The sequence below is a fragment of the Trichoderma camerunense genome (genome assembly GCF_050948025.1).
Source record: "Trichoderma camerunense strain CBS 138272 chromosome Unknown V8C40scaffold_1, whole genome shotgun sequence".
NCBI classification, from domain to species: Eukaryota; Fungi; Ascomycota; class Sordariomycetes; order Hypocreales; family Hypocreaceae; genus Trichoderma; species Trichoderma camerunense.
In genome coordinates this window covers 777,481-797,972 of record NW_028145369.1, presented here as the reverse complement: position 1 = coordinate 797,972, position 20,492 = coordinate 777,481, and the positions used below count along the sequence as shown (strand labels likewise).

The window sequence follows — 20,492 nt, the reverse complement described above, 5'->3', positions numbered from 1 at the left end:
GCTTCTCCCCCTCACAAACCTCAGCATGGATCAAACATCGTGGCTGGATCTCTCAGCTGATGGCGATACACCAACCTCGCCATCGCCACCACAATCTCCTCGTAAGGCACATTTGTGGCTTTCTCTCTATCAACTCATCTGCTTTGGAATAATTCTATTTCATGAATTTCGTCCAAATTTATCGTTCTCACAGCTCAAGTCCTTACTGATTCCGCAAGCAGCAAGCAGCCCATCCAAACTCACGCGATCAAAATCCATCATCGAGCGCGTCGCCAGCAGAGCTTCCGAATACTCCATATCCCCCAACACTTCCCGTAGTGAAGATCAGCTCGTCGGTCGCTCTGGTCTCCCGCCTTGGGACCGAACCGTAGACATTGTCTTCCACAAATACAAGCATGGAGATGCCAGACCCGACAAAAGCGTAGCCTTGAAGGCGCTTACGAACAAATTCTTCGCGTTACACAAGAGACAAAAGTCGAAAGCGAGTGAAAAGCAGCAGGAATTTACCTAGAAGACATTTCCTGAACACGTTCGCCGCCTTATCCTCGAGAATCTCGTCGCGTCTTATGAGGTGGTGGGATCCAAGCCCATCAGCCTCAATAGGTTCAGCTGGGACCAAGACTGCTGGGAACCTTCGGATTTCAACCCTCTTGGCGAAGTTCTTTCGACTTTCCGCCCTTACTTGAGCGTCTCATTCGATTTCTATGCCACGCTCTTGGTTGCAATCTTGTCGGAGAATTATTTTCACGTTACTTTCTCCCCATTCATCGCACAGAGACTCAATCCTCTGGCCACCATCTGGCTTAACAAGTACGGCATCTTCATCAAGTCTCTCATTATTGAAGTCGACCTATCCCGTCTCGGTCTTGGTCCTGCACCTCAAGCCATCGATTTGTTTCCTGGTACTGGCCATCTCCAAAGTCTGCTTTTGGACTTTAGTTTATCTCAGCTCGAAAGACCCGCAGAAGCTCCCCTTGAGACTCTCATTCTCGCATGCCGTCGTTTTCACGGCCAAAGAGAGGACATTCCAGATCCACCCGAAGACATCTCGGAGAGCAAAATCTCTATCAGAGCTAGTTCTGCAAGCCCTCAAAATCAGTATTCATCGGCCGAAAGTTCTGGCAGGCAGTCTTCTTGTGACTTCTCTGAAAGAACAGTTCGAGTTGCATCTCCAGCCCCTGAAGACTTCTTTGAGAATTCTGAGCTCGACTTCGAGTATGATGACGAGGAAGAAGAAGAACAAGATGGCGATGATGAACACACCAACTCGAACGAAGACTCAGACGAAGGCTACGTAGTCAACATGTCCTTCGAAAGCAACGAGGACTCCTCCGACTCCTTCTCCAGCTCAGACTCATCCTCAAACCCCGACACAAGTCTAGCTCCTCCGCCATCCATCCAAGAAGAAGACTTTTCATACTGCCCCGACAAACATCTCTCTATATGCAATCACTTCATCCGCCTGAGCAACAAGGTCACTTCCCTCCGCATCGCCGGTTTCAGCGAGGCGTATTCCCACGCCTTCATCGCCACCCTATTTCCCGAGGCCAAATTCATTCCTCTAGCACAGCATTCCTACCGTGTTGCGCCTTCTACCTTCTGGCCTCGTCTTCGCGGTCAGAAATCTTGGGTTGACGCCGGTCAAGGAACCCTCGTACTAGATGACCACGAGGTCATACCAGAGCCATGCATCTTTCCCGAGGGCCCTTTTCAGCTACCACCACCAATCGTTTATAAATCAAGCATCAAATCGTTCCCAATGGGTCTTGAGACGACAACTCGCCCAAGGAACAATACCGTCAGCTCGGGCTCGAGCTTGCCGTCTCAGAAAAGTTTAGAAAGCAACGAAGAGGCAAACACTTCGAAAAGCTCGCGATCCAGCTATGAGAAGTCCAAGGTGCAAAAGCTTTTAGAGAGATGCAAGGAAAAGTCGAGACGCAGGCCAAGGCCAACATCGGCACCTTGATCGCTAGATGTATTCGTTCATTTTAACGTTTTGAGTAGTGCCGCAACGGAAAAGTATCAAAAGGTAGTATTTGTGTTAATTAGTGGAGAAATCTATATACCATGAGACGCTTTTAAAACATCATCGCTTTTTATCATCTAATATGCATTCGTTGTGACCCTCTCATAGTAGGGTCCAAATCGCTATGATGCTTCAACAAAGATTCAACGTATTACCGTCCCCTGTTTCTATACCCCACCATTACCCTTTTATCAGGGTCTTGCAAAATGTTAGCAACTGCGGGTATTAAACTCAGCTTGGTGGAAGATTTAAGAAACTTACTTTGGCAAATTTGCTCCTGGCGCGAATCCTCTCTCCATAAATGAGAAGTACCCAAGGAATGGCTGTCAATCCTGTAGCAATCCCACCGAGCATACCGCCAGCACCTCTCAAACCGAGATTAGTAAACATGACGCTTGTAATTAAAGGAAAGCAGCCACCGAGAACATTTCGGCAGAAGCTCTGTGCCGCAAGAGCGGAACTTGCGTAAATATGATACGTATCCGCTAGGTAGTTGAATGTGGCGAGATAGACGGAGTAGATTCCCCATGTTGCCAGTCCCAGGCCGACTGCCTTTGTATATCCCCCCTTTCCATTAGATCCTAGGAAAGCAATGAAGAGCCCAGCGGGTAATAGCATGGCAGTGATGCAAGTGAAGTAGAGTCTTGCCTCTGGTGCCTCAGCCGGAAATCGTCTTCGCATAAAGGCCCAGAACTTTGAATCGGAGTACTGGAAGCCTTCTTCTTGCTTCTTCCATTGGGGGTGTTTTAAGAGATGTTCCTGGTAGACACCAACAATTGTTGCAGCAGCCGATGCAATCATCATTGCCACGTACACCCTGCTCGACATGCTGAAGTCCTCGCCATAGAGAAAGGGGACGACTGAAAAGGAGAGGTATAAGACACCCCACGAAAAGGCAGCCCAGAGAGAGAAGCAGAATACCACTGGTTCCGTGAAGAGAAGATGAAATGGTCTCCTGACAGATGTTAAAACGATTTGTCCCAAGGATGCGCGTTGTTCATCTTCTTTGACTATCCATCGGATCCTTCGTAAACGAGGAGTCGTAGAGATATTTCGCTCGTTCAGATTCGCCGTGACAGTTAGTTGACTTGAGGCAGCGGAAGCCAATATAGCCAACTCGTCGTTTATCCATACACCATATATACCATATGTTTCCATCTCTTCGTACCACTTATTAAGCTTCTTCGCTTTCTTGGATAGCAGGACAGAAGCCCGGCTTTCTTTGAAGAAGAGGACGAGGGCAAGGAGGAGAACAACGTCGAGTATAACCTGAACCCAAAACGACCACTTCCAAGCACGGTTATTGCTTCCCACCGTTTCAATCAACGCAGCAGAAACCAGTGGACCAGCTCCGGTGCCGGCCAAGACAGCACCGCTGAATAGTGCCATTGGCGTGTTTCTCTCTTCCTTTTCCCACAAATCAGCCAACACGCCTCCGACGACCGCAGAGAAGACGGATCCTCCGACGCCAACAAAGAAACGAGATATCAGCATGCCAGCAACATCCGGCATGACAGAGCAGACGGCCTGAAAGATAACAAAGACGGTGCCGGCGATAATGAAGATGGGGTACCGCCCCCAAATCTCGGACATTGGCGCCAGAGCCATTGGCGCAAACGCAAATCCCATGCAGAACAACGTAATCCCCACGACCACAACAAGCCGAGATGTCCCAAAGTCACTGGCCATAATATTTGCAGGCGGCGCGTAAGCACCTGCAGTGTATGCCGTCAAAAATGTTGCCAAACATGAGAGTATGAGCAAGATACTCTTGTGATAAGCACCCCACGACAACGGAGATGTATAAGCCGCCAAGTCTGGGCATGGGGGCGGCTCTCGACCATCGACACTGGGCTGTTCCGGTATTGGGGGCGACGGTAATGCGGTGTCAAAGGTGAGGTAGAGATACGATATCGGAGTGTCGCTTCCTAGACTTGTCGCTTCAGACTGCTCTGTCCGCGGTTTTTCGCTCGATGACAAGTCTTCTTCGTGATGCGATGGACCACCGAGGCGAGCAGCAGCATGACTGCCTCGAACAATCTCAAAATCCTCCATCCCCTGTGAATCCAGACCTCCCTTTTCTTCGATGTCCATCGTAGACGGCTTAGACACGAAGAAAGAGACACGGCTCGTGAATGCGAATCTAAGGCATCGATAATTCGTGGCGCGAGCACCAAAGATGTCGCCGAAACACTCACAACGGATCCAGCAAGAACTTCCAAGGAAGACTTGCCCGGATCTGAGGAGCGGCGATGCCTATTTATCGAAGGCCAGAAGGCGTAAGTGGAGCTAATATTTCGTCGACGGGAATAACCAGGTCTTCTTTAAGACGCCGGTTGGATCTACCCTCACATGGACCAGGCCCCCACGCGGCTGACCGACCGGATGATAATGATTATTTATTTCTTTATCAAAGCTCTTCGCCTAGTCACCGGTAACGGGCCTAGATCTTCTGTCCGATATCATGTTCGCTCGTACCGGGGACTGTAAGAACAGTTCCCAAGATACGGAGAATAATCTCATGTACATCGCCATCCATTTTTCTTCCCAAGACAGAAGCTTTAGCCGATGAACTCAACCTGTTCTGGCCAGCGTTAGTCAATAGATTAACGGGAATAAGCGGTGGAAATCCTAGTGTGCGCTTCTCCACAGGCCAAGCTTTGCATCTAGATTCCTTATCCGTCCCCCGCGATGTTTTGAGTTCTAGGCCCGGAAATTGGTAATGAAAGCGGACCAAACTTACCTACATCCTAAATCCGCAATGTTCGCTGCTGAAGCTGATTCCGATTCCTAGGTTCCAATCCAGGCGGAACCCTGGATGGAACTCAACTCAGGCCAATAGCATATCGATTAAAAGAGCTGAGTGGATGCAGAGTGTGCATCTCGGGCTGACGACGGTGAGATTCAGGGTGTATTATTCCCGACTAAGGCCGCCGGCTATTGGGACCACGAACGCAATTGGAGGGTTGAGGCGTTTGGCTTTGCATTGCCGTTGAGGTTGGTTTCAATTACACAGCAAAGACAACTAGTGCATGACACAATGCTTCCCCCTATAATGGCCCCCACAGAAGCTTGTCGATGTGTTCGCCCTGTAAAAATGTTCCCGAAACACTTTTTCCTTCATTCGAACATCCAATAAGAGATAGACAGGAGCATGCAGGCTCCATAATGGTGATGTTAGGTTGGAGAAACCTAAATCGTCTTGCTGTCAATTGACATCGCGAGTGGTTTGGCTAGACAAAGCGCATCAGATATTAGTTCTTTAATAGGAGACTTCGAAGATATACCTGATCAAATCCGGTACGAATGATAGAGTAACACTCGCCAAACACAGCGGTTCATAGTGCTGCAGAATTCGAGAGTTCCAAAAACAATACAACTTCATCGAGTGGTGATTTTCGGGGAAACAAGCCGACATAAATTCATTATTGATCCTGGTTATAACTCCGCTCCGCAACCCAGCGACGTAGGCTTCTAGTCTTTTCGTTCGACTCTCTCTCTCTCTTGCTCAGTGAGACGGGTCTGCTGCAACTTCCACGGGAATGCTGTTGACACTAATATGGCACGCTCTCGATGTAGGCGGAGGTTGTTCGGTATCGGCGCATGGCTGGGGCTGGGGTTTTCCTTGTAGCTCCCTCAATTCCATGGGCTTGTCTTCCAACTCGGCAGGGCATTGGGTGCCTGACAACTCGGTGGGTTCTTTGCGTGCTCCTTGCTGACACCATGTGTCATCTGTGATCCGACTTGGGCCTTGGGTTTTCCTTCGGCGGTGTAAGAAGAGAAACGTAACCGCCGAAGCCGCAGCTAGAAGCCCCAGGCAGCTTCCAACTACAATTCCTGCAATGGTCCCGGGTGTAAGAGCCCAATTCGGCTGTGATGGGGGTGAAGATGATACGCTGGATGACGAGAATTGCACAATCGTGGAAGAGATTGGCAAAGTGGGAGTAGGGGCGGTGACAAATATATTTGAAGAAGTAGTAATCAGTTTATATGTCGATGAATCACTTGTTGACGTCGGAAATGGGGTCGGAATTCCAGGCGGAAACATCTCGGTAGTTCTGACTCCATGTGCCAAATCCGCACTCCTCCAGCGGATCTCAAAGGCCGGTGCCGACAGGGTAGTGCCATCGTAATTGGTCACGGCATATTTCTGATCTTTAGTCGAGTCGTTACAGTCGTAGCCGCTTTCACATGGGAGATTAGAACCTCCTCCTCTCAAGTTTTCTACAAAGTGCACTTACTCTGGAACACATCTCACCACTGTTTCTTCATGTCGAATAGGCCAGCCGTTGCTCACTGGAGATGTCAGGGTGCACATGGCACGATATCCCTCAAAACACTCTCCCGGCGAATAAAATCCCCCGTTGGACCAGAGCTCGAGGCCGCCCGGAATTCGACAGCCATCGAAGTCGGACTGAAGGATAGGGGGAGGACACGGAATCGCCTGGATAGTCATTGGCATGTAGAGCACTCGCCTAGTGCCGCTTGACAATGTACTCGTACGGGCCGCCATTCTTCAAAGAGTGGTGTCTATTTAATTGAATCCGAATCCGAAGTCTAGGAGCTGCCGTGCCGAAACAAAGTTCACTGCAGGCGCGCAAGTGTCGAAACTATTCTGGCATCTGCTTACCAACTGATGGACAGCCGAGGATGAATGAATAGAGATTGAGGCTAAAATTCTGCACGGTAGAAGAGATTTTTATTTGCAATTCGCATTCGCATTACAAAGAGGGCAGTTGCGCATGTTTGTGCTCGCTCCTTCCGTTGTTTGGCAATTGGGTACTCAAGCACGTGTATCACGCTCGGCTAATGTAGCCGTGAATTGCTACGAGGTTTGCACTGAATCTCTCTATTCTAACACCAGCAATCAAGCGGTGAGGCACTTGCAATCATTGCATGTATACGGCCGCTTGATGGGTATGACCAGTGGATAATCACCAAGCTATCAGGACTCTCTACCGGCATGTATTGGGTTGTTACGAAGCTATCAGTGCCCAAGACGCGATGTTACCACCGACACATTAAAGAACGAACTCAGTCACCGCAGAGCAAACATTCGGACTACAAGCCCGTTTCAAATGAGAAATCAGTCGCTATTGGCTCTATGTTAAAAATACAGTGGTCATATCTAGATGCTGGAAGAAAAAAGAAAAATGCTTTTCCGCCTCCCTCTAATCTACGTCTTCGTCGTGTGTATCGACTCCATTTGCAACGCCATTGCCATTCGTATAACCGTTAGTGCGTCCGTTGGCATGTCCATTGGTTTGACCGTTCGCATGACCGTTTATGATACCGTTGACCCCGTTTGCAGTTTTCACGGTGCCATCTTCATTGATGGACTCCTCGAGATATAAAGCAAATGTGACAACGAGATAGACATCTCCAGTCGCCTTATTCCGAAGAACATATCTCAACTGATGTGCGAGCCTTCCGTCATTCCTACACCACGCTCGTAAGTAATCGCTCATCAAAACTTGTCAAACAGAACTTACCTCAAAGCCTCTGCCCCCAAATATCTCGCAACGGAAAGCTGGAATCCCGGCAGCCGCAACGCCAGGTTTGCAAAGTCGAGGTATGGGTTGAAAAAGTCAATGCCATACGTCCTTCCATATTCCCAAATCCATTTCTCCTTGTTCGAATCTGATAAGGCCCACTTCATCCTCGGCTTGCTTTCCTTGGGCACGCTATTCACCTCGCGGATCTTCTTGCCTCTCTCGTCCCCTCCTTCCTCGAACCACAAACCGCCTCTTGACTCGTCAAAGACTCCCGCACCGACGGACACGACATTGAACGAACTCAGGGCGGGGCCATACAGATAGGGCTTGTCTGCATACGCATCGCCGTCAAGCCCAGGGTCAATCCACCACTTTACAATGTTCATGGCAGTGTTGAAACCTGGCGGCAGCTTATCTCTGATGGGGCGGTCAAAGTCATTGCCAAACTGCAAATCGGCAGCTCTGATTCCCAAAGCAAGATCTTCGTTAGAGTCTCCAGCCTTTGCCTTGGATGGATTGAGTGGCGTGAAGCGGAACGAGATGCTGTACTGATCTTGGTTGCTCGCATGCGGCTCTGTGGAAAAATATGGCGATGTTGATGGCGAACCACGCGGCAATCCCTTGTAATCCTGTATCCGGACATTGAGCTCGACATCGGCAACATCGCTCTTGATGCGCACGGGCGCAGATTCGTTCACCGGGACCTCAATGTGAGTGCTCTCATCGTAGCTCGATCCCGCCGTAACACGAAGAATGTATTTTTCAATCATTTTGCTTGCTGCTGTGTGTGTTGTGTGACGATTGATGGGCGCTCATCAGCTCAATGAAGCTCTTGGGATATATAACTTCGGAAGTGGTTAAACTGATGGCCCGATTCGGAGCATATAGTTATGCCTGTGATTGTGGCTTTACACTCATGGCGCTCATTCATCAGATCCTTAAAGTTCTATTAATAACAGAACGGGTTTTCTTAGTGCGATTTGTTTTGTGTGAGGTGGCAAATCAAGCGCGTCAACGGCTCTTCCGTTACCCTGGAGTCAGAATCGCCCCAACGTGGCTATGTGTGTTTTCCCTGCCTTGGTTATCGGTACATCTTCCATTGTTCTTTTCTTCCGCGTGCCGAAGCGCATATAGATGCACTTCTCCTGGACAATACCAAACAGGAAATGATTCCAACGTGGAGTATGACACAGCATCTCCGTCGCCCAAAGTTTCATCCGCGCAATACCTAACTAGCATGAAACGCTGGACTTTGGAAATGCGCCTCGTCAGCAGCACTATCTCTTTCATATCTAATATGCATCAACGAGCGCCCGATGCATATGCATTTCGCTGAATGTAAACATAAATCGAGAGCAGGTTTAAAGAAGCATCAATATTGCATCATATGCATGATGTCGGAAGAATTCATATCCCATCTCGGGCAGAGAGATAGCTTTGCTGATCCGGCTGACTCGGCACACGATTGCTCATCACGTTGCCTAGATAGTCTCTGTAGGTAAGACGAGCGATCAAACAAAGGACATAAGCTACCAGACAGGCGTATTATGCGCCGTTTGTTCGTTGCTGCGATTAACTTAGGATGCGGAAGTGGACCAGCCGGGTTTCATGTTGTTTCATTCTTGCTTCTCGTTCTCAGCGTTGTAAATAACTGACTCGAGCAACGAAGTTGGATACAGTTGAAGCATGTGCATATGAAAGCCAGGCTTGGGAATCGATGAAGCTCTAAAAAGTCTTGACGTATTCGGTGTCGACCAAGCGAGGTGAATGTGATGGCATGTGCCGATTGACCTTCGGTAGATCCCGAGGCAGAAATCAACCCGGTACATACAATACCAATCCAGCTGCATGATGCAAATATCGACCTCTAATCGTAGTAAAAGAAGAAAATCACCTACAGATCAGTAAATACCAAGTTTTGAAGTACATAAATCTTGTCCCAACAATTGAGCGCAATCTGATTGTATTATGGGCTTGCGCCTCTCAAGCCGATGCTGGGTCGCACTAACACCCCAACACCCGTCGGCCAAGGGTCCAAGTATTTCCCCAGCAAAATTCGTGACTGGGGTGACATTGACGTCATGCCCAATCGGAAGCTCATGGGCCCCGTTTGCCAAAGTTCTCGGGCACACAAAGTTGAATTCAGGCCTCGTCCACTCTTTCTAACTGTATCAGCATGGACAAACAGAGTTTTTGAGAAAATCGGAGGATACCTATCCCACCTTGTCACCCCGTCACATCGATATACTTTTCTCCAAGTGGTAGCTGGTGGCGTTCCCAGCTTGGAGCTCTCTCTCCCCCGCGAAACGATGATAAGCAACAGTGTGAGAGGCCGGTTCCTCATCCGCCTCTTCATCGTCGTCTTCCGATATACGCCGTTCATTTACACCACCGCCCTAGCGGCCGTATACTACTGGTACGGCTGGGAACAAGCACGCCAGACAAGTGCAGCTCAAGTCCTATGGGGTCTGATATTGGCCGAGATCTTGTTCTTCTGCTTCATCTACCTTCCGTATATGCACCAGCTGAACCGCAAAGCTGTGCACCCTACACCCCTTACTTCGGAGGAAAGATGGGCTCTCTTCAACCAATGCCTGGCAAATGTCCAGTCCATGGAGGTGTACCTGCGATGGTGGTTCCTCGGAGCTGAGTTAAAGGATATCCGCCGAGACAACCTGCGCGATTTCCTCCTCTGGGGTTTCTTTGACCAGGCGGGGGAGGACGTCGAAAGTAACGGCGGCCACTCCGAAGCTGATGCGCGAGATTTGAATAGCTTCATCACAATGATTGAAGAGAGACTGGGACACCCTCTCCACGACGGCCGAGGTACGGCCAAGTGCATACGACTGACTTTGGATGACGTCGAGGTAACATATAGATCACTCACATGGTACTTGGTCATATATCTTGTGGATCAGGCCGCACACTTGGCCCTTTCATGGAATGGCTTCAAGTTCTATGGCAGAGGACCCGTCGCAGCTCTTGCAACGTTCCCACCGCGCCCGCAGGAGATATTCACCAGCCGGCGGTCGCGTGCTCCGCAGCTGAGCTACTGGTACCGGCCTCATGCATCCAAGGACTGCAACCCCGTTGTATTCTTCCACGGCATTGGAGTTGGGCTCTGGACATATGTTGACTTCCTTGCAAACATACATGCAGCTAAAGATGTTGGTGGTGGGCAGGGTATTGGGGTCATTGCTGTGGAGATTCTTCCCGTATCCTTTCGACTGACTTCCCCGCCTCTGGGTAAGGCCGAGTTTCTGCGTCAAATGGCCAAGATATTGGAACATCACCAGTGGGACAAGTTCACGGTCACGGCACACTCATATGGATCGGTGCAAACCACCCATATGCTCCACTCGCAGAGTCTCGGGCATATGATCACGTCCGTCGTGCTAATCGATCCGGTAACGGTGATGCTCCATCTCCCCGATGTCGCCTACAACTTCACTCGCAGAAAGCCCCGGGAAGCCAACGAGTGGCTACTATGGTATTTCGCCAGCACAGATCCAGGCGTGGCACGCTGTCTAGGCCGTCACTTCTTCTGGCGGGAGAACATCATATGGAAGGAGGACTTTAGAAATGCTGACCCGAGGGATCGTCGGAAGGTGGCCGTCTGTTTGGCTGGCAGGGACATACTCGTCAACACCTCTAGTGTTGCGCAATACTTGACTGATCTTGGAGTGGCGGGAATAAGCCAAGTTCAAGGTGCTAATCAGGCAGCCGAGGTGGAGGTGCTCATGTTCCCCAATTTAGATCATGCGCAGATATTCGACACCCCAGCAGACTGTCAAAAGGTAATCCGGCTTATCAGATCATATTGCAGTGCAGGATTAGCGGAATATACCAGTATATAGAGTCGCAAGAGCTGAAACGCGTTGCAGCAGTCTTGGCAAAGGCGGGAGCCAATCTCGATAACGAATCACTCAATAGTCTTGATCTCCTGACCCCCCCAATCAGTCAAGATGGCTCCAACCGGACGGGGGCCGCTTTGAGTGATGACCCAAACAAGATCCTGGTCTGAATCATTCCGGGCCTGGTGCTCCGTCCAAGCCGGGACGAATGCAAAGTCTCCCGGGTGAAGCTCGTGATGTCGCAATTCGCCCTTAAAGCCCTCCTTCACGACGAGTGTCCCGGTACCGGACACCACGTTGATGATGGCGTCTTGACGGCGTTATCAGAAACCGAAACCAACCAACCAAGGGAAAGCATTTGAAAGGGGGAGGGGGATGAGAGGGCCCTAGAGAGAGGGAGAGAGAGCGGGATGTGGCACCTACCTTGCTCGCTATTGTGGTGAATTGGGGACCAAGAGTTGGGGGGTATGCGAAGGACTGTCCGAGAAAAAATAGAGAGAGTTACAACGCAGTTTTGGGCACGCTTCTTCCAAGGGCCAAGGAGAAAACTCACCCGAAGCACACATCTTGTCACACTTACCGACAATGGCGGAATCTCGGATGGAGCGTCCTTCATTATCCAGCATGGGCTTGAGCTGGTCCGCATGGGTCACCTCAGTGGTAGAAGGCAGTATCATGGGCAGGATCTCTGTGATGATGGGGAGTAGCGACGACATGGCCCAAGACATTCAACGACGGAGGTGGGATTACTGTCACTCTTGGCGGCATGGACCAGTCGCAGTATCAATGCGTGTCAGTTCAGTTTCCTAGCGCAGAAGACGTCCGAGTTGCCCTCTTTTTCTGTGCGTGTGCCCGCAAATGCGTGTTCGTTTAGGCTGGGGGTGCCGCGAATGAATGCAACGAAGATACACAAGGGGGGAAGACGAGGCCCAACTAGGAAGGCGAGCCAGTGATGTGGTGCGAGGATGCGGAACATATAGAGGCGGTTTAATAATAATATGTGGTATGAAGAGGATGAGATCTGTAGCCAAGCGCTGGATAAGGAGATTGATGGAGGTTGAGATGCGACTGAGCGGGCTTTCTCGATACAGTGGCCGGGGTATCGCCCAGGCGGCTCCAGAAAGGCCGAGGCAAGGGTTATGACGTGTCGAGGCCGCGATGATGGCAAATGCAAAGCCGCAGTGATGGAGCGATGTTCAGGAGAGCCGAAGTCTACATAAGGTGGTAATAGATTAGGGACGCATAGCAGCCCAGCAAATCGCGATCGTCGGCGGATTTGTTTTTCCGCTTACTTGGGCTCCTGCCTTACCAAAATGCCTATCTAGGTACATGTACAAAGTACCTACAGTACAAGGTGCGCATTGAGCCCGATGCAGATGGAACTTTCACAAGTGCCTAGCAGGGAGTAGATTGTCCCAATAACCAAATAACACCTCTTAATCATTCATATTTGAAATGAATTATGAAATGTTGAATAAGTGAGAGAGACAAAGGAAAGACAAAAGGAAAGAAGAGAAAAGAAAAGAAGAAGCGAAAAGAGGGGCAGCCATGGGTGTATAAATCGTGCTCGTTTAATCTATAGCAGATTTGATGCTTGCCCAAAAACATTAGAAGCGGCATATTTAGTCCACGCACGACACGAGCTTCTTCCGCTGCTGAACCTCAACAGCGCCTTACCGGGGTGACGCCCCATCGTGCCGCGGAAAACTGGGCGCTGTGCTAAATCTACGAGGCCTTTTTACAGTATCCGTTCTCCGTTCCTTGTTGAACTGCAGAGCTACCCCGAAAAAATGCCAAGGTGTGCAGATGCTAGACGTCGTCTGTCCAGGATCATGCCCCCGCAAAGCGCCAACAAGATGCGCCAACAAGATGCGCCAGCGGGTATCCGCAATAGCCATTTGACAAATTCTCAATAAAAGGGACGGCACGGAATGACTTCCATGTTCCCTGTATCTACTCGTACCTATACGAAGCTGCTAGCAGAAGGGCCCTTTGAACAATGCGTCCGTCCAACTGCTCGAGAATAAGACACAAGAACCCGGTCCAGCATGAATCTCCTTGCTCGCCAGGCTCCACCCCGTCAAACCGGACCCCTGGACAAAAGAGCCAAGCATCCAAGGCAGCGAGCTTTGACCAGTCGACAATGCTACGGTAAATCTCGAACGGCGAACCGCTGTGCTTTCTACAAGGGGAAGACAAAGGAACTTTCGCTGCTGATGCTCGACAAAGATACCCTCTCGCCCGGGCGATAGAGGATGGAATATCGCCGAGCGGTTACACACGTACCGTTTCACTTGGTCGTGTGTCTGTCCAATGACATTGGATCTGACTCCGATGACGGATTTGGGGTGATGCGATGCGGCGACCAATTGCCGCAATGGTGATTCTTGACGTATGTACGGAGTACGCACTACGGAGTGCGGCACATGTATGTATTTGTCTCTCTTGCATTTCGTGCCGTGCTTGTAGGGCTCCGACATCTGGCCGCGGGCTTGGTTTGGTTGGTGTGATGGGGTGCAGTCGGAATTGTCAGCCGAAAAACCCTCTCCAGTTGCTTGTTGGTGCTTGGGCTTGGTCCGCAAGAGCGTATACAATCAACAAAGACAGAAGGGGTGTCGAGCTAAGCAGTGGACTGTGCTCGTCGTCGTTGCAAGGCTTGGTCCCCATTCCATCCGCTCTAGTGGTAATGTTACCTACTCGTATAGGGAGGTCGATTCGGGGCTTTTGGCATCCCCGGCAAAAGCCAAGTGCACACTCTTGCGTCCGCCCGCCTGGTTGGTCGGCTGGTGCTTCTCGCTGCCTCAACTCAACCCTGGCAGGCAAACCCCGGGAAGCAATGCCTGTTGGCACATGGAAAGTCTCCCTGCGGCTAGTGCACGATCCCGCTGGAATGGGAAGCTGGGTTAGGCCCAGAAGAGCAGGTGAGCGTCTAGTCGCGGATGTTGCTTCGTCGACTTACATCGTGGTGTTTCTCAAAGCAGACCAAGTGCGTCTAGAAGTGGCCGCGTTGGTTCTCTGCACACACCAATTGACGGCTAGCCTGAGGGCCTAATGTCCTAATGCCTCGAGATTCGCCGACGCTGTTTGGCCCACTGACCTTGGGAGGTGAGACAGTGGGTAAGATGCTTAAAGTGTCGATCTAGATCTGTACATGTCGGTTTTCGTTGGTTGCTTGTCCTCTTTGCCAAGGCACATGTCCTCGTAAATATGTCAGCCCGGCGTGACAAGCACAAGCCTGGCTACTGGGTACATTGTATTTTCACACAAAAAGACTTACAAAAGTACAAAGTAGATACCAAATAGGGATCGCAGTCCGGCTGATGGATCGCAAACTGTTGCCTACCGTGTTGGATCGTGGCCCCGAGGACTTGACCGGACCGCGCACTAAGTGTCTCTTCCGCGGGCCTCTGTTGATTTCTGACCTCGCTTGGAGCATCTTGGCTTAATGCTACTGCTCCTCTAACAAGATGTGTACGAGCTTCATGTATGTAATACGGGGGGATGCAGGATCAGAGCCGCTTCCATGTTGCGTCAATGATACATGCGGGCATTCACAATCTTACATGTATGTACGACTAAGGTAGGTCTTTTTATATTCGGCGCTACCTGGCTGGGTTGTAAGCTGGCTTCGGCATCCATTACACAAACAACCACATGAGACGAACGCTGGTAGGCTGCCCCGAAGCGCTTGGCGCGTTTCGTGATGCAGATCAAGCTCTGTCAGGTCATGTAGAGACGTCTTGGTAGCATTGGAGGTCCGTCCTTGGGTGCCGGAGCTGGATCTGATTGACGGCAAATACGCCCTCGGCTACGCAACCCTGCCAACCCGCCTCAGCACACCATCTTCCTTGGTTCTCGTACGGGCACTCGGCAAGTAAATATCGCACAACCTCACCTCACGCCCCGGAAGAGCACGCCGGAGGCCTAGTGATGAAGCGGCGGCGCCGGCGGAGAGTGTGGAGAAGCAGCCAGGATTGTGTCACCGTGGGACTTAGGCAGTCCCGGCTCAAGTCGACGGCTATTCTGGAGGGGGGGTGCAAATGCTAGTTGGGCTCTGTAAGGTATGGAACGAGTGCTTGTCCTGCGTACAACAAGCATCGTATCGTATCTCCCTGCCATGACCCCGACGCACTCGGCATAGCTGCAGAAAGGCTCCGGAGTCAGCGAGAGAGCCAGCATCGGGGATGGCCTCCCTTTGGGGAATAGGGATCATGACCATCTCAGACGCCAGGCAGCCACAACGGTCAACTGGCATTCGGTGTACGAGTGTACGAGAATACCTCACCGTTGCCCAGCGTCATCGGAGACTGAAGGCTGCGTGCTTGGAGGTTTGGGCTCCGTCCCTCGGCCGAGTAGTACGGAGGAAACAGGCGTGGCGGTCGTATAAAAAAAGCGACGGCCCTAGTCGCATCACCAATTCTTTATTCAGACTCGCCCAACCCAGCCTTGTGATGACCTGATTGATGCCCCATATCTATACCCGTATCCATATCCATATCCTTACCCATACACACACCTCGCTATAGATAAAAAATTTTCCATCCATATCCATTTCCTTATTTCATTGCTTGGCCCGTTGCAAAGCGCACTCCTGGTCGCCCAGTTGCAGCTGCTGCGACCCTGATGGACTCTCTGCGCCTGGGTGCTACGCTGCGTCGACAAAGTACCGGCTCCCGCTAGAGACCTTGCTGAGGTCTGTGCTCGATGCACTGAATATCCATCCTGACCCTGGGCGGACATCGAGTCAATCAAGCCAAGCCAGGGACGAAACGAGGTGCAGAAGTGCCCTGATTTTCCGCTGCTGGCCCGCTCTGATGGTCAGAATCTCAACCCATTCTGGAAGCCGACGGAACCTCGATTTGCCAGGGGGGCCGTTCGGTAGCTCCCCGTTGCTGCTCTGTTCTGGGCTGCTAATTAAGGTACCAGCCATAGGTCGGTCAGGTATTACAGAGCATCACCGGTCAATCAGGCGACAGGCACGGAGTTAGTTACAGCAGCGCCTCTGCAAACAAAAATACTGGCACCTTCAATTAGTAACAGCGCGGCATTCAGTTCGTCCACGATACCGACTTTCCGAGTTACATTCAAGCCTGCACCTTGCAAACCCTTTGCGAGGTACCAGTACTTGCCCGCCATATTTATTCGAAAAGCACAGTCTTTGATTTGATCTTTTTCTCAATCAATCACCTATTAAACTTCGACTTGGCCCAGCTCTTGCGCCATGGACTTGTTAGGGCTGGCTAGCGGCAAGGCTATGGGCGAGAGTGCGGCGTCGTCATCGATGAGCTCAACCTCGACTCCAGCTCCAGCGGCAGCAGCTTCATCTTCAGCATCAGCGTCAACTGCAGAAACAAATGCGCCCGTCGTCTACGGCAGAATCGACGCCGAAAACGAAGACAACCTCGAGCTCATCCGAAGCGTTGCGGAACATGGCGTCTTGGGTCGTGCAAAACTACTGAGGCCATCTCCGGTTCAGCTTCAGCCCAGCGCCCAACGGCGTGACGACGCTACTATGCAAGGTACTGCAGCCTCTTCCAAGTTCCCACCACACCACATCAAATCTGTGCCTCTGTATTGCATCGTATCTGCACTGGTGCGATCCGAGCCTCCATCTCTCCTTTTTTTCACCTTTCCCCTGTTCTCTTTTCCATCCTTCTTTTTCAGCAATTTTATAAAATTCGCAATTAATCTAACAATGTGGACATGGATACGCAGACGCAACCGATTCAGGCTATTCCCAGCACGCTGATGACGACGACCAGATCCAGTCAGGCCACCACTTATCAAACTCCAGCAAACCCCCTCCACTGCTGGCCACACCCCCGGAGATCATTGACACGATCCTCTCTCATCTTTCCGCATACGACCTCGCTTCGGTTTCTGCGACATGTCATGCTCTGCGCCGACATGCTCTCTCTGATCTCCTCTGGCAGCCCCTCGTCCAGCAAAACGTGCCCACGGTCCAAGTCACCAGTGCCGGCGCATGCAAGAGCTACCGCGAGCTGTATGCAGCCCACGACCGGCTGTGGTTTTTGCCAAAATACAAGATCTGGTTCTGTGATCGAGATCTGACGGGAAAGCTTATCCTGGTGCGCTATGACCCTAGGCGCAGCTGCATCGAGGGCTACCAGATGGTGGCGGTGAGCAACCAATCGACCTTTGAGAACTGGTCGGCAGATCAAGACGTTATTATTCACGGCTTCGAGCCGGTCGTGAGGCTGCATCTCGACAAGCCGGTCCTGCAGTTCCGCGTCCGAGATAGGCAGGAGGATGGAGGCTTTTCCAAAAGACCCGGCGCTAACCGCTTTGCCGACGAGATGCCCATGGCCTTGGACGAACGGCTAGGTGGCATGTTTAGCAATTTTCTGCTCACAAAGCCGTTGACTGCTGAGGAGGCGGATCAGCGGGCGGAATTGGGCTACCCCTACGGCAACATCTGGCCGTCGCCAGTCATCCCGGCAAACCACTATGTATCAGGCGCTCAGGCACGACGGGGCATCGCTGCCCTGGCTGCGCGAGACCGCCCTCGTTCCAGATCGCAAGTTTCGGACCAGACTTTCTGCATTCGGCAGTGGATGGAGTTGACGGGCACTCCCAGCCCTCTCAGGTTCATGGGCCAGGGTGGACTCGCTGGAGCTCTTCAAGCCCTGGTGGAGGAGATTGTGGAGGAAGAAGCGGCTGGCGCTGGCGCTGGAAGCCTTGGTGTGCATATTGGCGAGGAGCTCATCACGTACTCGACACTCGACCCGGCTCTTTACACGCCGACTCGAGAAAAGCCCTGGAGAGGAATTTGGGTCGGTGACTACAGCGCACACGGCTGCGAATTCTTGTTAATCCACCAACCCGACGATCCTCCGGCCACAGATGCCGAATTGGGTATTTTCCGCGACGAGAATGATAGCGACGAAGTGTGGGAGCAGAAGAGGCTCGATGCCAGGGTGTACAGAGGTCGTTTGGAAGGCATCAAGTTGACAGGTGACCCAAATATTCCAAGGGGCGAGTACACCTTTGTGGCCAACGACTTGGGACCCGATGGTTACGTTCAAACGGCCACAGACGCCCAGTTCTCTGGGGCTAGAATAGTAAAGAGCGAAGGGCACATTGCAGCCACTGGATTTCTCAGAGGTAAGCAGAAGATTACAACTCGCCATATTGGTTTCGACACAAGCTAACTCGGTGTTTGTTGGTACAGATAAGTTCATTGAGAGCCAATTGATCCTCATCAGCCCAAACAGACTCGCGCAGCACTGGGTTGGCTTCGGACATATTAGCTTTTTGGAGAGAGTCAACATTGACCAATTACTTGCACCTTGAAATGAAAGAGCCGAAGGGAAGCTGGATGACGGTTAAAGAACGAGAGCATTAATGGATGGGGCTACTACAATCTTTGCGACAGCGCATCAACCGGTTTTACACAACGATACCCGCTATGGTGGAACATGGCCATTTCTAGGAGTTTGTCTATTATATGGAAAGGCGGGGGATATTCTCAGGTTCGAATTGGACGCCGAAGTAGGCTAATGCGAAGGACTCTGGTTTCTCTGGGGTTGTCATGTATATAGGGAATTACCGAAACCCTGAGAGAAGTTTTTATGTATGTAAATTGCGACATTCAGATGAGAAAGACGAAAGGGTCAAGATGTGTGAAACAGGTACCCCGTAGTTGATTATTACACTATGCCTAAGTACATCATGTGTATTATACAAATTTGTATCCAACTCAGGTAGAAGATAAGTAACCGTCATATTCCATATATCCAAAAGCTCATGACTCATATGTTCAAGTCAGTGTCCAGTGTTCGTACCAAAGATCCGCGCCATGTGCAACAACACATTCACCATCAAAGACCTTAGGAGGCATTTTCGAGAGCGACGCCTCTACTGGGCGCCGGTTGGTGTGGTGCAAAGGAGACCTTGGCCGAGCTTGAAGCTGGTTAGTATCGGCGTGTAGGAAGCGAAGTGGTACATGGAATGGTATTGAACTTACAAGAGGGAGAACACAGCAGCGAGGACGCTGGCCCTTGGCGGCACAGACCTGTTGGAAAGCGGCGGGGTTGATGGGAAGAGTGGAAGCTGTATGCTTTGTCAGTCTTGAAGGTAATCAGGCCGAAGACAGAGCGGTAGTAAACTTACGAGTGGCACAGTCGAGGTCAGCGAGGCCGATGACGTCGGTAGCGCAGCAGAGGGGAGTGCTGAAAAGGCCAGCAGGGCACAAGGGCGCTTGGCTGTTGTTGCCATTGCCGTTGCCATTGCCATTGCCATTGCCACCGTTGCCGTTGCCGTTGCCGTTGCCGTTGGGAGGCAGGGTATAGGTAGGAGGAGGAGGGGCATAGGTAGGAGGAGGAGGAGGAGGGTAGTTGCCTGGGGCGGCGAGGACAGCGGTGAAGAAGACGGCGGCAACAGTGAAGAACTTCATTTTGAATGATGTTTTGAGGGTTTGTCTTGAAGACTAGAGAATTAAAGATCAAGGAGTAGAGAGTTGGAGATGCTGTTGGATGCTGAGTTGTGAGTGTGAGTGATGAGGAAGAGAGATGAGCTTGAAGAGAGATAATGGAGGATATTTATATTCGACTGGAGTCGAGAGTTTATGTTGGTAACTCCCCTGGTCGTTTGATTTCCTTGCTTCTCTGCAGACCTGCAGTCTGGTGAAGTTACGGCCTATGTCGGCGATGCAAGTGAGTTGTCGCTCGCTTTGTGACCCCATGCAGTATTGCGTCTCCCTTACGTGAATGTCTTTGGCCGTCCATAGGTCCGATGTGCTTTGACATGGTTGAGAGCTGAAAACATGGATGTTGTCCTACCATCAGATACTGTGATCCCACGTCAAGGTGACAGATGTCTCAGTTCAATGAGACCAGGATCCTTCTAAATAGGGCTCAAGAAGGGAGAATGTGGCTTGCTTGGCTACATGATGAGCCAAAGAAGAGTCGTGACTGGCTCATTTATGTTGTGTTTAATCTCGGAGACAATTCATACAGCAAATGAATTGTGTCACGAATAATTGCTGGCTTATGGGATGAATTATGGAACACACATATTATTTCTCTTCTCTTATGAATATTCATCTATCGACGGTGACTATAGAGCAGTACTAGACCATGTTGTTTACTTTTCAAT

The 20,492-nt window shown here is 50.9% G+C and overlaps 9 protein-coding genes across 9 annotated transcripts; 4 read left to right on the top strand and 5 right to left on the bottom strand.

Annotated features, from left to right (window-relative positions):
- Window positions 1-25: 25 nt before the first annotated feature.
- Window positions 26-1,966, top strand: V8C40DRAFT_279128 (uncharacterized protein; the record flags this gene model as incomplete). Its single annotated transcript, XM_083221173.1, has 3 exons — window positions 26-101; window positions 222-421; window positions 512-1,966. 3 exons carry the CDS (start codon window positions 26-28, stop codon window positions 1,964-1,966), a joined length of 1,731 nt encoding a protein of 576 aa, XP_083078834.1.
- A 34-nt stretch (window positions 1,967-2,000) lies between these two features.
- Window positions 2,001-4,271, bottom strand: V8C40DRAFT_229340 (major facilitator superfamily domain-containing protein). The gene is made up of 2 exons (XM_083212453.1): window positions 2,288-4,271; window positions 2,001-2,224 (listed from the first exon to the last, which is right to left on the bottom strand). The coding sequence occupies exons 1-2, from the start codon at window positions 4,118-4,120 to the stop codon at window positions 2,207-2,209; spliced, it is 1,851 nt and encodes a 616-aa protein (XP_083078833.1). The 5' UTR covers window positions 4,121-4,271; the 3' UTR covers window positions 2,001-2,206.
- Window positions 4,272-5,534: 1,263 nt separating this feature from the next.
- V8C40DRAFT_260190 (EGFR-like transmembrane domain-containing protein) lies at window positions 5,535-6,482 on the bottom strand (the record flags this gene model as incomplete). The annotated part of the gene is made up of 2 exons (XM_083219107.1): window positions 5,535-6,210; window positions 6,268-6,482. The coding sequence occupies 2 exons, from the start codon at window positions 6,480-6,482 to the stop codon at window positions 5,535-5,537; spliced, it is 891 nt and encodes a 296-aa protein (XP_083078832.1).
- Window positions 6,483-7,084: 602 nt separating this feature from the next.
- Window positions 7,085-8,419, bottom strand: V8C40DRAFT_5155 (DUF1769 domain-containing protein). The gene is made up of 2 exons (XM_083223059.1): window positions 7,519-8,419; window positions 7,085-7,465 (listed from the first exon to the last, which is right to left on the bottom strand). The coding sequence occupies exons 1-2, from the start codon at window positions 8,289-8,291 to the stop codon at window positions 7,198-7,200; spliced, it is 1,041 nt and encodes a 346-aa protein (XP_083078831.1). The 5' UTR covers window positions 8,292-8,419; the 3' UTR covers window positions 7,085-7,197.
- Window positions 8,420-9,161: 742 nt separating this feature from the next.
- V8C40DRAFT_5173 (uncharacterized protein) lies at window positions 9,162-11,526 on the top strand. The gene has a single exon (XM_083223064.1). The coding sequence runs from the start codon at window positions 9,513-9,515 to the stop codon at window positions 11,376-11,378; it is 1,866 nt and encodes a 621-aa protein (XP_083078830.1). The 5' UTR covers window positions 9,162-9,512; the 3' UTR covers window positions 11,379-11,526.
- On the bottom strand, window positions 11,411-12,459 carry V8C40DRAFT_5152 (RmlC-like cupin domain-containing protein). Its single transcript, XM_083223057.1, has 3 exons — window positions 11,929-12,459; window positions 11,799-11,852; window positions 11,411-11,685 (listed from the first exon to the last, which is right to left on the bottom strand). Exons 1-3 carry the CDS (start codon window positions 12,101-12,103, stop codon window positions 11,444-11,446), a joined length of 471 nt encoding a protein of 156 aa, XP_083078829.1. The 5' UTR covers window positions 12,104-12,459; the 3' UTR covers window positions 11,411-11,443.
- Window positions 12,460-12,995: 536 nt separating this feature from the next.
- Window positions 12,996-14,797, top strand: V8C40DRAFT_229334 (uncharacterized protein). The gene has a single exon (XM_083212452.1). The coding sequence runs from the start codon at window positions 13,732-13,734 to the stop codon at window positions 14,425-14,427; it is 696 nt and encodes a 231-aa protein (XP_083078828.1). The 5' UTR covers window positions 12,996-13,731; the 3' UTR covers window positions 14,428-14,797.
- Window positions 14,798-16,356: 1,559 nt separating this feature from the next.
- On the top strand, window positions 16,357-19,083 carry V8C40DRAFT_5060 (F-box protein). Its single transcript, XM_083223048.1, has 3 exons — window positions 16,357-16,894; window positions 17,091-18,500; window positions 18,568-19,083. Exons 1-3 carry the CDS (start codon window positions 16,597-16,599, stop codon window positions 18,687-18,689), a joined length of 1,830 nt encoding a protein of 609 aa, XP_083078827.1. The 5' UTR covers window positions 16,357-16,596; the 3' UTR covers window positions 18,690-19,083.
- V8C40DRAFT_229325 (cell wall protein qid3) lies at window positions 19,017-19,887 on the bottom strand. The gene is made up of 3 exons (XM_083212451.1): window positions 19,509-19,887; window positions 19,363-19,448; window positions 19,017-19,298 (listed from the first exon to the last, which is right to left on the bottom strand). The coding sequence occupies exons 1-3, from the start codon at window positions 19,789-19,791 to the stop codon at window positions 19,254-19,256; spliced, it is 414 nt and encodes a 137-aa protein (XP_083078826.1). The 5' UTR covers window positions 19,792-19,887; the 3' UTR covers window positions 19,017-19,253.
- Between the last annotated feature and the right edge of the window lie 605 nt (window positions 19,888-20,492).